At 44.1% G+C, this 12,711-nt stretch overlaps 3 protein-coding genes across 3 annotated transcripts; 1 reads left to right on the forward strand and 2 right to left on the reverse strand.

Annotated features, from left to right (window-relative positions):
• Positions 1-476: 476 nt before the first annotated feature.
• Positions 477-3,801, forward strand: LOC120822705 (N-acyl-aromatic-L-amino acid amidohydrolase (carboxylate-forming) B). The gene is made up of 7 exons (XM_078107222.1): positions 477-846; positions 1,040-1,311; positions 1,425-1,620; positions 1,732-1,825; positions 1,918-2,025; positions 2,117-2,229; positions 2,918-3,801. The coding sequence occupies exons 2-7, from the start codon at positions 1,040-1,042 to the stop codon at positions 3,152-3,154; spliced, it is 1,020 nt and encodes a 339-aa protein (XP_077963348.1). The 5' UTR covers positions 477-846; the 3' UTR covers positions 3,155-3,801.
• LOC120822704 (claudin domain-containing protein 1) lies at positions 3,270-7,007 on the reverse strand. Its single transcript, XM_040182550.2, has 4 exons — positions 6,049-7,007; positions 5,573-5,680; positions 5,306-5,443; positions 3,270-4,788 (listed from the first exon to the last, which is right to left on the reverse strand). The coding sequence occupies exons 1-4, from the start codon at positions 6,353-6,355 to the stop codon at positions 4,568-4,570; spliced, it is 774 nt and encodes a 257-aa protein (XP_040038484.1). The 5' UTR covers positions 6,356-7,007; the 3' UTR covers positions 3,270-4,567.
• A 208-nt stretch (positions 7,008-7,215) lies between these two features.
• Positions 7,216-12,670, reverse strand: LOC120822706 (uncharacterized). Its single transcript, XM_078107447.1, has 9 exons — positions 12,643-12,670; positions 10,415-10,475; positions 9,262-10,328; positions 9,084-9,148; positions 8,787-8,959; positions 8,408-8,673; positions 8,139-8,200; positions 7,895-8,043; positions 7,216-7,797 (listed from the first exon to the last, which is right to left on the reverse strand). Exons 1-3 carry the CDS (start codon positions 12,668-12,670, stop codon positions 9,308-9,310), a joined length of 1,110 nt encoding a protein of 369 aa, XP_077963573.1. The 3' UTR covers positions 7,216-7,797; positions 7,895-8,043; positions 8,139-8,200; positions 8,408-8,673; positions 8,787-8,959; positions 9,084-9,148; positions 9,262-9,307.
• Positions 12,671-12,711: the final 41 nt, after the last annotated feature.

A 12,711-nucleotide genomic window follows, 5' to 3' on the forward strand; every position in this document is an offset into this window, starting at 1 on the left:
TGACCAAATTAGTTCTTGAAATCCTGTTTCATTTGTACCATTTTAGTTCAAACACAAACTATTCCATGAAAATTATAAAAGACACTGATGGGACACCCAACGCATCGTAACAGCTGCGTGGGTTAAAAAGTCATGGCTGGTTTATCTACCATTATTAGCTTATTGTGGTTATACAGGTAAGGCTGTTTATTTAACATATTTACAATTTAAGGGTTCTCTTTAAATCAGCTGCTGTTTAGTTTCTGGGTTTGAGGAGCTGTTTCTTCCCCCCCCACCCTCCATCCCCTCCATCACAGGCGCCTCTCCTGCTGTGTCATGCCAGCAGATTTATTTTGAGCTAAAATCTGTGAAAGGTAAACTGGAACATTCCATCCTATACATGGGGCAGAGGTAATTGTGGGAGGGGGGGGGGCTTACAGTTAGCGGCTGATGCAGGCCTCGTCACACTCAGGCCACGCCCCCCCCCCCCCCACGCCACAGTGCAGTGGACGAGAGGTGGTGGGGGACAAGGTGAGCGTTTGCACAACAGGCCTCCACAGCCTGTACAGTGGGAGGGATGGAAATGCTGAGTCGGTGAAACTGCATGAAAGCCTGGGAGGAGGTGGGAGAGGGTAATCGGCAGGGGAGAGGGACTGGATGGGAGAGACGGGGAAAGACGCATAGAACAAATCCTCTTCATACATTTCAACACCCCCCGTCCCACCCGTCCCGGTTTGTGAACGTGGAGCCGACCCGGCTTCGCGTCGAGTTACAGAGACTTTAAAGACCTTTTAATCTCAGTGCTGAAGCAGCAACTGACCCTTTGCCGTTTCCAGTCCCGTTTCCGGGACACACGAGGTAATTTAGGTAAGTGAATCGTAACGCGTGCTTCTTCATCATTCAATATTGATCCACGCAGAACAAAAAAGGCCTTGACTGGTGTGTGCGCGTGTGTGTGTGTGAGCGGAGCATGTGCCGCTCAGAACTGGAAACTGGAACATACAGTAAAAAAAATGAAATAAGCTTCCTGCATCAACCCCTCGTCCTGTGTCTCGCTCAGATGGAGGTGGACGAGGTGGTGCGCTTGCCCAGGTTGTCCCGGGTTGCCGTGTGCGGCGGTACCCACGGCAACGAGCTTTCCGGGGTGTACTTGGTGAGGGAGCTGCTGAAGGGGAGGAAGGAAGTGATGGAGAAGAAGGAGGAGGAGGAGGAGGAGGCGGAAGAGCAGCCCCCGTCAGTGTTGACGGTGCTCGCCAACCCGCGAGCCGTGCTGCAGTGCCGCCGATACGTCGACACCGACCTCAACCGCTGCTTCACCCACGCCGCCCTGAAGTAAGGCGAGGCGATGCCTCTCACGCCCCCCCCCTCCCCCCGTCGTGATGACGACGATGGTGCTGATGATGGTGCTGATGCTGATCAGGTCGGATGGTTTCTCTGTCTCCCAGGGGTCCCTTGCCGGGCGCTGTGCCCTACGAGATGATCAGATCCCGCGAACTGAACGCCACGCTGGGTCCCAAAGGAAGTCCCGGCGCCGTGGAGCTCGTGTGCGACCTCCACAACACCACGGCCAACATGGGCCTGTGCCTCATCGCCTACTCCGACTGCGACTGGATCTGCCTGCACATATTTCGACACCTGCAGGCAAGCGCACACTCCGGTAAAATCAACCCCAGCGCGTTTAACCGTTAAACGAAAAAACACAGAACTGAGACACTCGGACACCTGAGGTTAAGAGTGACTTGTCGTTTTCAGAGGAAGATGCCAGACATACCCATGAGGTACATTCATTTCGACGTCCCCCACAAAGAGTCATATTCCCTCGATTCGGTGGGGAAGCACGGCTTTGGTGAGCTTTTCCTACGTCCACAATAACGCCGGTTCGTCGAAAAAGCAACCGGACGCCGGTCGTACTCATGGTCTTAAATCCATTCTCTGCAGCCATGGAGATCGGGCCGCAGCCCCACGGCGTGGTGAGGTCCAACGTCTACGCGGCAATGAAAGCTGGCGTGCAGCACATGCTCGATTGGGTCTGTTTCTTCAACTCAGGTACTGGACTTCCCAAACTTTCTGCATCTCTCAAGCCCCCCCCCCCCCTTTTTTTTCGCGGACGTGTTTTAAGCCGCTCTTTCAATCACAGGTAGTACTTTTGAAGGAGAATACGTGGACGTGTTCACCATGATCAAGCACATCGACTACCCGAGAGACAGCGAGACTCGCAACATCACAGCGGCCATTCATCCTCAGCTCCAGGTACGGTGTGAAAGCCACTCGTAGCCGGAGGCTCTATTCAAAGACAATGCCGGATTTAAAAGAAACATTCACGTCTGAATAAACCAGGCAGGACGTACAATAATAATGCCAGCAATGTAAATGTAAATGTAAACTACCTCACGCCACGGGACACAGAAACAAATGACTCAACTGTGCGTGCTGTGTGGCCGGTTCCTGTTCAACAATAAAAATTCCACCACCTACGCCAGCAATTATGCCTGTTTACAAAGCAGTGATCATAAAACAGGTCGGGCCTCCATTAAAAGTTATGAAACTGTACTTTACCAAAATGGTAATCATCAGCACTCAGTGTTGAAGATTAGAAAGCGAGAAATAGATTACTCCTCAAATGTATTTTTTTTTGACGCACTCTTGTTTTACGTAATTGTAATTAAGTTAAGTAATCGGATTAACTATACTTAGTTCCCTCCCTGGTATTTAGAGGTGTTAAACAACTTATTCTAATATACACTGTAGGCCTGTAATCCATTCATCTGTGTTCAAAAAACCTAAACACAATTCTTAATGTTTAATGCTTGGATTGTTGTTAAGCATCATAACCTTAAGTCCCAAGCCACAAAGCGTTCAAATGGCGGCTTGCTCTATATATTATATGTGACTTCTAGAATGTTGCACTTTCAAAACAGTTTTTTTTAACCCCCGCCAGGACCAAGATTTCTGCCTGCTCCACCCGGAGGACCCGCTGTTCCAGACTTTCTCAGGGGAAACTCTGAGGTACAAAGGAGACGAAGCGCTCTACCCTTTCTTCATCAACGAATGCGCGTATTACGAGAAGGGCATCGCCCTGTCGCTGGCGAGGAAGAGGCGTGTGATGGTTCCAGCCATCCGCGTGCAGACGGAGCGAGAGCGACAAGCCCACATGGAGGAGGAGGAGGAGGAATGAGGAGGAGGAATGAGGATGGGCCCGACTAGATGAGACTGATGTGACTGTGAAATAAATTTGACAAAGAGCTTTTATTGAAACGGCAGCGGTTGATTGAAACTCGCTTACACTCACATTTGATATTTAGTTGTACTTTTTATTAACCGTTTGAGCTCAGAACGGGAGTGAACAACACATTCACAATAGCACAGTCGTACATGGACATACTTATATTTACGTCACACTGGATTCAGGAATGGAACGATGTTTTCAATTAAAGGGCTGAATATAGAAAATCTGACACACACATTTCATTACACAGACATATATATATATATGAAAACATAGATCATAGTTTTTAGGGTAATGTTTGTTTTGCTAAAATTGTTTCTTTTTGAGACACTTGTGTTTTCCAAGAGTAGAAATTCACAACTGACCACAATATTGAGGATATGTTAAAAAATAATTTAAGTGCAGAGTAATCGTGTCGTTTATCACAATATGGCCTTTAGTCTACATTCATAATGTCTAACAGGGAAACATATTTACCTTTAATCCTGTTGAATTGAAATGGTGGTAAACGTGTCTTTAAAATGAAACAAACAATTGTATAAATCAAATACACAACAACAAACAACTGAATTCACAAAAGGAAACACATCGTAAAAGTAATAAAAGTAAATGGTGAAAAAAACAAAGATCTTTTGATCTTTCCTGCTACAGCCGACCAAACATGTCAAAATGTAAAAAACTCTGCTTGAAAACAGAAATATAATTTACTTAACAAATCATAAACAGAAACATAATCGGACCGTAACAATGGCCCTTAATATATAAATACCCACAAGGGAGTCTACACCTTTTGTAACAGAACACTATATACGCCATCGTCGTCTCCGCTAACATTTGCAAACCAGTCACAAGAAACTAATTATTGACAATAATTACAGGCATTCCGTCTTGCTGGAACAACAAAACACATAACGGGTGTGTCCAGTAAACCCGTGCAGCCAAGTGCTTTTACAGGTATAATAAAGGAGGAATTTGACCACACCCGTCTGTGACTTTCGCTGTCTGTGACTTCAATACTCAAACCCTTGAGTACATGGACCGGCTGAACATTTTGTAAGCAGGGTGACGTTGATGCAACCCTTTGTTGTACTGATTGAGGAGTTGCTAAAATATTTAAATATTAAAACATTGTCTTAAAAAAAAAAATGATGACATGTTTTTGAGTTGTGAGCATGTTGCCCTGTGGCTTCATAATGTAATATGTAATATAAAACTGGCAAACAGAAAATTCTTTCCGGTTTGGTGGCGAGAGAGGGAAAACGAACAGATTAACCCGTCCGTCTGAGACCATTATAAAACGTGTCTTAATGACGGGTCAGGCATAGATACATCCCAACGGGGCAGAGACCCAGAGCTGAATCTCTACGCCACCCGGTAGGCGCTCATGCGGTAGTAGGTCTGACTGTGGCTGCGTGCCGCCCACACAAGCAGCGCAGCGGCCATCATGTGCAGCGGCGAGGAAATGAGGGCCAAGTAGAGGGACCAGCCCAGAGAGCCGTCCACCTTATCGGGCAGCATCGACACCCTGTGGAGCAGGTCCATCCCGGCCAGGTAGCAGCACACTGTGGCTAAGGTGCAGAGGCCTGTGGGACACAAAATGACGATGTTGTTGGGGGTTTTTTGGCCAAAAAATAGTCTGTGCACACAAGTCTATTGTTGAGTTCTTTATGCAACACTAGCTGTTGGTCTAAATATCAGATGATTTGCCGTCAGAGTTTCTGCCCAAAATCATGGTCCCTAGAGGATAAATCCTACTGACATTGGTGATCCTGTGACTTCTTATCAAGTGCCATTATAAAGTAAAATCTTCGATTTGTTTAACACGTAAGGTTTATGACAAAATGCCTGCGAAATGAATGACTTTTTCATCAGGCTAAGTTGCAGTTTATGGTTAGTAAATGTTAGAATCATAATGTTGATACCATACAGAAGCCCACGGGACTCTAACTGAAATACCTTGGACATCAGCAAGGGTTAAAACCTTGCACTTATTTATATCCTATCGCGTAAAGCATCAACCTTTTAACAATTTGGGAGACCCATACAAAACAAACTGCCGGTTACTTTAAAGTGCTTTAACTGCGGCCGAACAGGTCTTACCGGCCAGGAGGTGCAGTATCCCGACACCGAGTGTAGGGGCGAGGCTTTGGCAGAGGCAGGCACAGAACCCGATGAGGCCTGCCAACACGACCAGGCCCAAGGACACCAGTGGCAGCAGAAATTGGCTCCTCCACATATCTATGCAGACACGCAAGAAGACACAGAAAAGTGTGGGTTCGTGGGTTCATCAGTCACTACGGTCTTCATTCGCCTTATATATGACGGAGCAAACCGAGTTTTAAGACGGGTGTTTGTGACGGGACTCACAGGTGCGCAGCAAGTCCTCTCCACTGTTGTGGTTGCCCGGTTCTTTGTACTTGGGAGTGAGCTGCTGAGAGACAGTGAAGCTGCGGCACTCCAGCATCATCTTGGCATCTGAAAACAAAAAGGCTTATTAACAGTTCGCACAGAGCCAACGGCATAATGCATCAATAGTTGTGTGCATCTTTCGCGGACACGCTATTGAAGAAAGGCCAACTTGTACACCCAGAGAATTTTCAAAATAGACAAGAATGGTTTATTACCATTATAATAATCAACTCAACTATCAACTAAATTATGTAGACAGGAATGTTTAGGTGGAGTTCAGCTGATAGCGTCACGAGACGGATCTGACAGCATCAGGGTGCCGAACGCTCTCCCTTTACAGACAGTTACTCCACACTTGCCACGATGATAGCACCACCCGACAAAGTGGAGCCCCTACGTGCGTAATGCGCGCGTTTACGCTCCGCCAAACATACCTCGCTCTCTGTGCCAGTGCGCGGCGTCGGCGGCGGCGTCGGCGGGGGCGAGCACGCACCGCCACCACAGGCCCACGGTGCCGTTGAGGCGGAACAAAGTGTCGCTGTAGGCCTTCTCGTCGAACTCCCCGTCCATGAACTCCTCGTACAGGGAGCGCAGCTCGGACACGTTGGCCTCGCCGCGCACGGCGGGGCTGCTGTACTGGTACCAGTGCTGCGTGCCGACGGCCACCGACAGGTACACGGTGGCCAGCGCGCTCAGCACGCCGGCGATGACCAGAGCCGTGGCGTAGCGGTTGTCAACCATTGTTCAGCGAGACAGGGACACGTCCGTTAGCGGGTGGGCGGTGGGGGGGATGGGGGAGGAGAGGGGATTATGTTAGACGTCACTCATCCATGTGTTCAATCTGTTTATTGCTCTCGGTCAAACGCGCGGCGGGGGGGTCGTCCGTGCAAAAGCTAACGACAACTCCTCTTTTCTTTATCCCCCCGTTGTTGTTGTTTTTTGTTTTGTTTCATTGGCCGGTACTCGTCTGCATCTCGGCCCTAATAGTCCGCGTCAGTAGCCCCGCAGGCCCGCTCGGATGCGCCATCTGTTCCCATGTCCCGCTTCCACGGATGGCGGGTGACCCGCGCGACGTTAAACGCGCGGAAGACGGTCCGGGACAACGAGCCCGAGTCCTCGCCGAAGACCAGTCGATCCGGGCTGGGTCGCAGGCAGCGTTGTTCAGACTGCATGAGGTTTATTTTGGACGGTGGTGTGAGGGCTGGTGCGCCCGGGATGATGCGCGTTACATTACACTAATCCGTTTGTTTCCCACTTCCGCTTCCGCCGATGAGCAGCAGCCTACAAATAAGCTGCTTCTTTCTTTCTCATTCACGACGCTTGTTTATTTCTTCCTTTTTTTTCATTTTTTCAGAAAGCAAATAATTCCCGTTTTGATTATTTTTTTCTCATTCGTCGTCGTCGTCGGCGCTTTTATTTCTCACTTTGAATAGCGTTTGAATAGACGGAAGAATCGAAAATGCGAAGTCAACGTTGATCGCCTCACAGTTATTTTTCTTAGCAAACTGGAATTACTCGCCCAACAAAAGCTGTGGTGCGACATTGAAGAATCTCTATTACACTTTTCCCTTAACATTGCTAAACAATAAACAAGAGACGACTTTAATTATTTAAGATTTTTTATTACGGTTCATTGTAGTTTCTGACAAAAGTTGAACAAACAAGAAATCTCCCAGAATAGAGCTATGAATATTACATGAATACAGTTTGTATGAACAAAAAGACAGTAAAAAGAAGTCAGAAGAAAGATTTTATATTTTTTACTTTTACACATATATAATATTATGTATATCATAATACAAATCTATGCCCATATATTTGTTCATCATTGGGATACTCAGCTCATGGTGAGCTGCAGTGTATTCCTTAAATCTTCCCTGTACAATATTTTCTCTGATACAGTCATGGAGTGTTATGTAATGCTGTAATATCAAGTAAAACCTGAATATGAATTTGACGTGCATTAATTTAAACACCAAAAATACAGTGTAAAATTTAGAACAAAAATATCATTCAATAATCAAGAAGTCATTTGTCATGCCAGTGATGGCAGTCATACAATCAGGGCTTTTCTAACAGGAGTCAGCGATGATACTATTGCTGGTTTGACAGTATCCATGACGACAGTACGAGGAAGGATGCAGTGATGAGACTGATCTTGTGGCTTACTCCACTTGAAACCTCTGTAATGAATGAGAAAAGAAAACATGATATTACTTTTACAAATAAAAAACATAAAATGGAAAAAATATTTGTGAGATATTGTTTAATATGTCTCACGTGAGCCATCCACGAAAATGGAGTTCAGGTCAACATTGAAGACTGTGATGTTTGAAGCTGCTTGAATCAAAACATTTCCAATCTGAGTGCCATTAGGAACAGAAGCTGATGCAAATCCAATGTCCATGTTGTTGATGATTGAACCATTACTGCAAATGAAATAACAATATGTAGTATTATTTATTTGGAATACATTGATGATCAGTGCACTTAATATCTGGTCACAATAAAATTAACAAATTACCTGAATGAAGTCACTGTTAAGGAGCGGAACGAAGTAAATGCTCTTTGGTAGAACGGCTCGAGCTGCAGAAATAGAAGTAAATTGTTTAAATGAAAAGATATATATGTTTTTGGTGTTTATTGATAACTTGTGGATTGTTTATCTCTCCTATTTTCTATGAATGAATGTAAAACTGACTGTAAATATTTTTTTCTTTGAAAACTCACCAGGAATAAAAAAAACTTTTTTTCCATTTACAATAAATAATGTTTCATCCATCCATTACTTACATTTGACGTTATCAATGAGGCTCTTCTTTGAAACGCTGCAGATGATGTATTTAGCAAGTCAGTGATAAATGTCTCTCCAGCAGATCTGAAAGACAGTCGCCTTGTTGTGACCGCCTCAGTTGTTACAGGTGCAGCTGTTGTAGGTGCAGCTGTTGTAGGTGCTGCAGTGGTAGGTGCAGCAGTTGTAGGTGCAGCTGTTGTGGGTGCTGCAGTTGTAGGTGCAGCTGTTGTGGGTGCTGCAGTTGTAGGTGCAGCTGTTGTAGGTGCTGCGGTTGGGATAAGCGATTTGTCAAATACTGACTAGATTAATTATTAATGACAAGCTGTATATTTCATTGCGTTCAAAAGCATTACCATTTTATGCAGGCAATATACTTACAAACTGCACGGACAGACTCTGGATCAACACCGAGGTCGGAGAGACTGTTGTTATTCGCAGCGTCTATCAAGGTCTGTGCTACGTCAGCAGCCTGTGGGATTTCAGCATCCGGAGTGAACACAATGTCGACCACTGCTTCAGTATTAGACGTTCGTGTTGCCGCCGTAGCTGGTCTGCATTGTGAAAGAATATAAATTCAGCAAATTATAGACGTGATTTATATATTTCATATGTGTCATCATTAAATCAAAATATTGGGAATGAAGACTATATGACTCTCAAAATTTGAGGTTTTACCTGAACTCACTGACACGAGAGTTGGAAAACATCGAGCCAAATCGGGCCATGTAGACTGAATTAAACTGTAGGAATGAAGAAAATAGATAACATGAAAGAATTAGAAATACAGCAATCTCTCAAATTTTATTAAAAACTGCCATAACAAAAGACAAAAAAGATCACAGTGAGTACTGACCGAAGATAGAACTCTTGTCTCGAGAGTCATGAATTGACTGCTGCTTCTATCCATGAGTTGAGCTGTGAATGGTTCTGCCAAGGTTGCTGTGACAACAACAACTGGTGCAGGTGCAGCAGTTGTAGGTGCTGCAGTTGTAGGTGCAGCAGTTGTAGGTGCAGCTGTTGTAGGTGCAGCTGTTGTGGGTGCTGCAGTTGTAGGTGCAGCTGTTGTGGGTGCAGCTGTTGTGGGTGCAGCAGTTGTAGGCGCAGCAGTTGTAGGTGCAGCAGTTGTAGGTGCAGCTGTTGTGGGTGCAGCTGTTGTGGGTGCCGCTGTTGTAGGTGCAGCAGTTGTAGGTGCAGCTGTTGTAGGCGCAGCAGTTGTAGGCGCTGCAGTTGTAGGCGCAGCAGTTGTAGGTGCTGCAGTTGTAGGTGCAGCAGTTGTAGGTGCTGCAGTTGTAGGTGCAGCAGTTGTTGGTGCAGCTGTTGTAGGTGCTGCAGTTGCAGGTGCAGCAGTTGTAGGTGCAGCTGTTGTAGGTGCTGCAGTTGTAGGTGCAGCTGTTGTGGGTGCTGCAGTTGTAGGTGCAGCTGTTGTGGGTGCAGCTGTTGTAGGTGCAGCAGTTGTAGGTGCAGCAGTTGTGGGTGCAGCTGTTGTGGGTGCAGCTGTTGTAGGTGCAGCGGTTGTAGGTGCTGCGGTTGTAGGTGCAGCAGTTGTAGGTGCTGCAGTTGTAGGTGCAGCAGTTGTTGGTGCAGCTGTTGTAGGTGCTGCAGTTGTAGGTGCAGCAGTTGTAGGTGCAGCTGTTGTAGGTGCTGCAGTTGTGGGTGCAGCTGTTGTGGGTGCTGCAGTTGTAGGTGCAGCTGTTGTGGGTGCAGCTGTTGTAGGTGCAGCAGTTGTAGGTGCAGCAGTTGTGGGTGCAGCTGTTGTGGGTGCAGCTGTTGTAGGTGCAGCGGTTGTAGGTGCTGCGGTTGTAGGTGCAGCAGTTGTAGGTGCAGCAGTTGTAGGTGCTGCAGTTGTAGGTGCAGCTGTTGTGGGCGCTGCAGTTGTAGGTGCAGCTGTTGTCGTCGTTGTTGCACCTGGACTTGTTACTGCTATTTCAAGAAATATTAAATGATTACCGACACAAAGCTTACATTTTACTTGTGTCATTGTGATTCATATCTGATGCTTAGCTTACCCATTATAACCAGGAAGATTAATATAATCCGTGCCACAGCCATCTTTTTTGTTTTGAATCCCTACAAATTGATCAACGTAGGGGTTCAGTCACATAGGTACATGATGAAAGCTTCCATGTATTTGAAACTTTTTAAGTTGCATACTGTATTCAGTTTGAACATGACTATGGTCATTGTAGCAGTACGTTCAATTTACACAACATTCAAAGGGAAACATATATATTTTTCAAAACAGTGTCTCAAAATATTCTAATCCTGAGTGACAGAGATTCTATACTATGAGACAAGGTATGGAATACAACACACGTTTAACAGGAAACAAAATCCGAATTTTATAATATGTTATTGTTTTGTAGCTAAAGTAGTCAATATATATACATGTGCAATGCTAAGAAAAAAATAAAACGCTTGTTCCATAAACGTGATGAAGAGATAAAAAAACTAATAGAACTGGATTAAAAAATGAATATCAGAAAAAGACAATATCCCACGAAATGTTAAAAAAATGTTAGTAATAAGTGAAAATCTCTTCTGTAATCTTCAATCAAAGTAAAGCAATGAAATACATAAATATCTTCAAAAAATCTGAACGTATGTATAGACACATTCAAACTCTTTCTCTTTATCTCTCTCTTTGACACACATGCAGAGACTATAAATATACAGAAATCTGTTTATTGACTTAAAAATATACTTACAGGAATCTATCAGATGAAGACCAGAGATGAAAGGTTGTGAATTCCCCTTTCTTGCTTACTTTGCACCTGGGATGTAGGAAACCTTACACTTGATGTGACAAATCACATAAATTACAGTCTTTTATAGGGACACGATCGAAAGCCAAAGACGTCACTCCCGAGTTAATTATCGTAAGCTATAATTTCTTTCGGATTCTTGGCTAAGTGTTTCCTTCTTTTGATCTATTAAAACAAGTCTCATTCCATTTACTTAAAAGGAGAAGGAAGCTCCATCCACGTCACAGTAAGTTAGAATAAAAAATATGTCTAAAGTATTTTATAAAAATATATGACAAAAGTACAAAACAATAATCCCCATTGAAGCTTAGCTACTTATAGACTGAAAAAGGTTTATTAGATCAATATTTTTTGGTAAGAAGTGGTTATATTTAGTACATAGTGAATATCATCTGTTAATTAGATTAGATTTCGTAATTTAACTAATGCAGCATATTTTAATAATGTTAAGGGTTGCGGAAGCTCTCGAGGGAGGCCTCAATCCTTTGTTCTCGTCCCGGCCGGAAACGAGGACACGAATGAGTCAATTCGTTTAAATTCAAAAATCAAAAAGTATTTAATGACTAAACAACATAATAGGGATTACAATTACAAAGTGAAATACTAAGCGAACAGTGGAATATTTCGCGAAATAGAGAATTCCCTGAGCAAGTCTAAAGTGAATAATCAACGCGGCTGCAGGAGAAGATCTAACAGTCTTTTCCCCGCTTTGGTCCTTTTAAAACTCTTGAGGTGTGTCTTCTTTGGTGCATTTGAATGTCATTGGCCTCTTCTCCAAAGGGTCACCTCCTCCATTGTCCCTTCCACGTCGAGGTGTGAAGCTGCAGCCGTAACCTGAAACCTCTCTGACCTAGCTGTCCCTCACATTCCAATGCACTCAATACTGATAAAGTGGCTTTATGCCTCAATGAGTGAACCCAACAAAGCATACATCGTTTAAGTCTTCATCTTATAACTAGTACACTTTGATTACAACAACCCATCATTAATGATCCTCGTTCATCACACTTCATCATAAGATCTAAACAGTTCATGTGGTTCAATTCGCAAGACATTTGCCTCAGTCGGCTGCCTTGCAATAAGTTGTTCGTTTTATTACCTGACAGGAGAAAAAACTCCCAAAAAACCCTTTTTGGGGAGAAAATTGGGAGAAATCCATAAAGAACGGCAATTGGCATCCGTTCCCAGGTTTTAACATCACATTGTAACAGAATGTAAATGTGTAGTGTGTTTCTACGTTTTAAAAGACTATAAACTGTGTTTGATTCACATTGTATTCACTTCATCTAACATGTTAATGTAATAACTAATCTAACATCACACAAACTACAATTCTATCACTAAACATCATTACACGTACTACAAATTCTATGACTAGACATTCACTTCTACTTAAAACCCCAACAATAACAAGTAAACAGCAGCTGCATAATATAGTCATCACCTCGTTAAATGTTACATATTTAAAGGACCTTCAATGTACTTCTGAAGCAGTTCCATGATAATCCTGGCTAATATGAAGTATGAAAGTATTATATATG

This window comes from Gasterosteus aculeatus, chromosome 7 (assembly GCF_964276395.1).
Source record: "Gasterosteus aculeatus chromosome 7, fGasAcu3.hap1.1, whole genome shotgun sequence".
NCBI classification, from domain to species: domain Eukaryota; kingdom Metazoa; phylum Chordata; class Actinopteri; order Perciformes; family Gasterosteidae; genus Gasterosteus; species Gasterosteus aculeatus.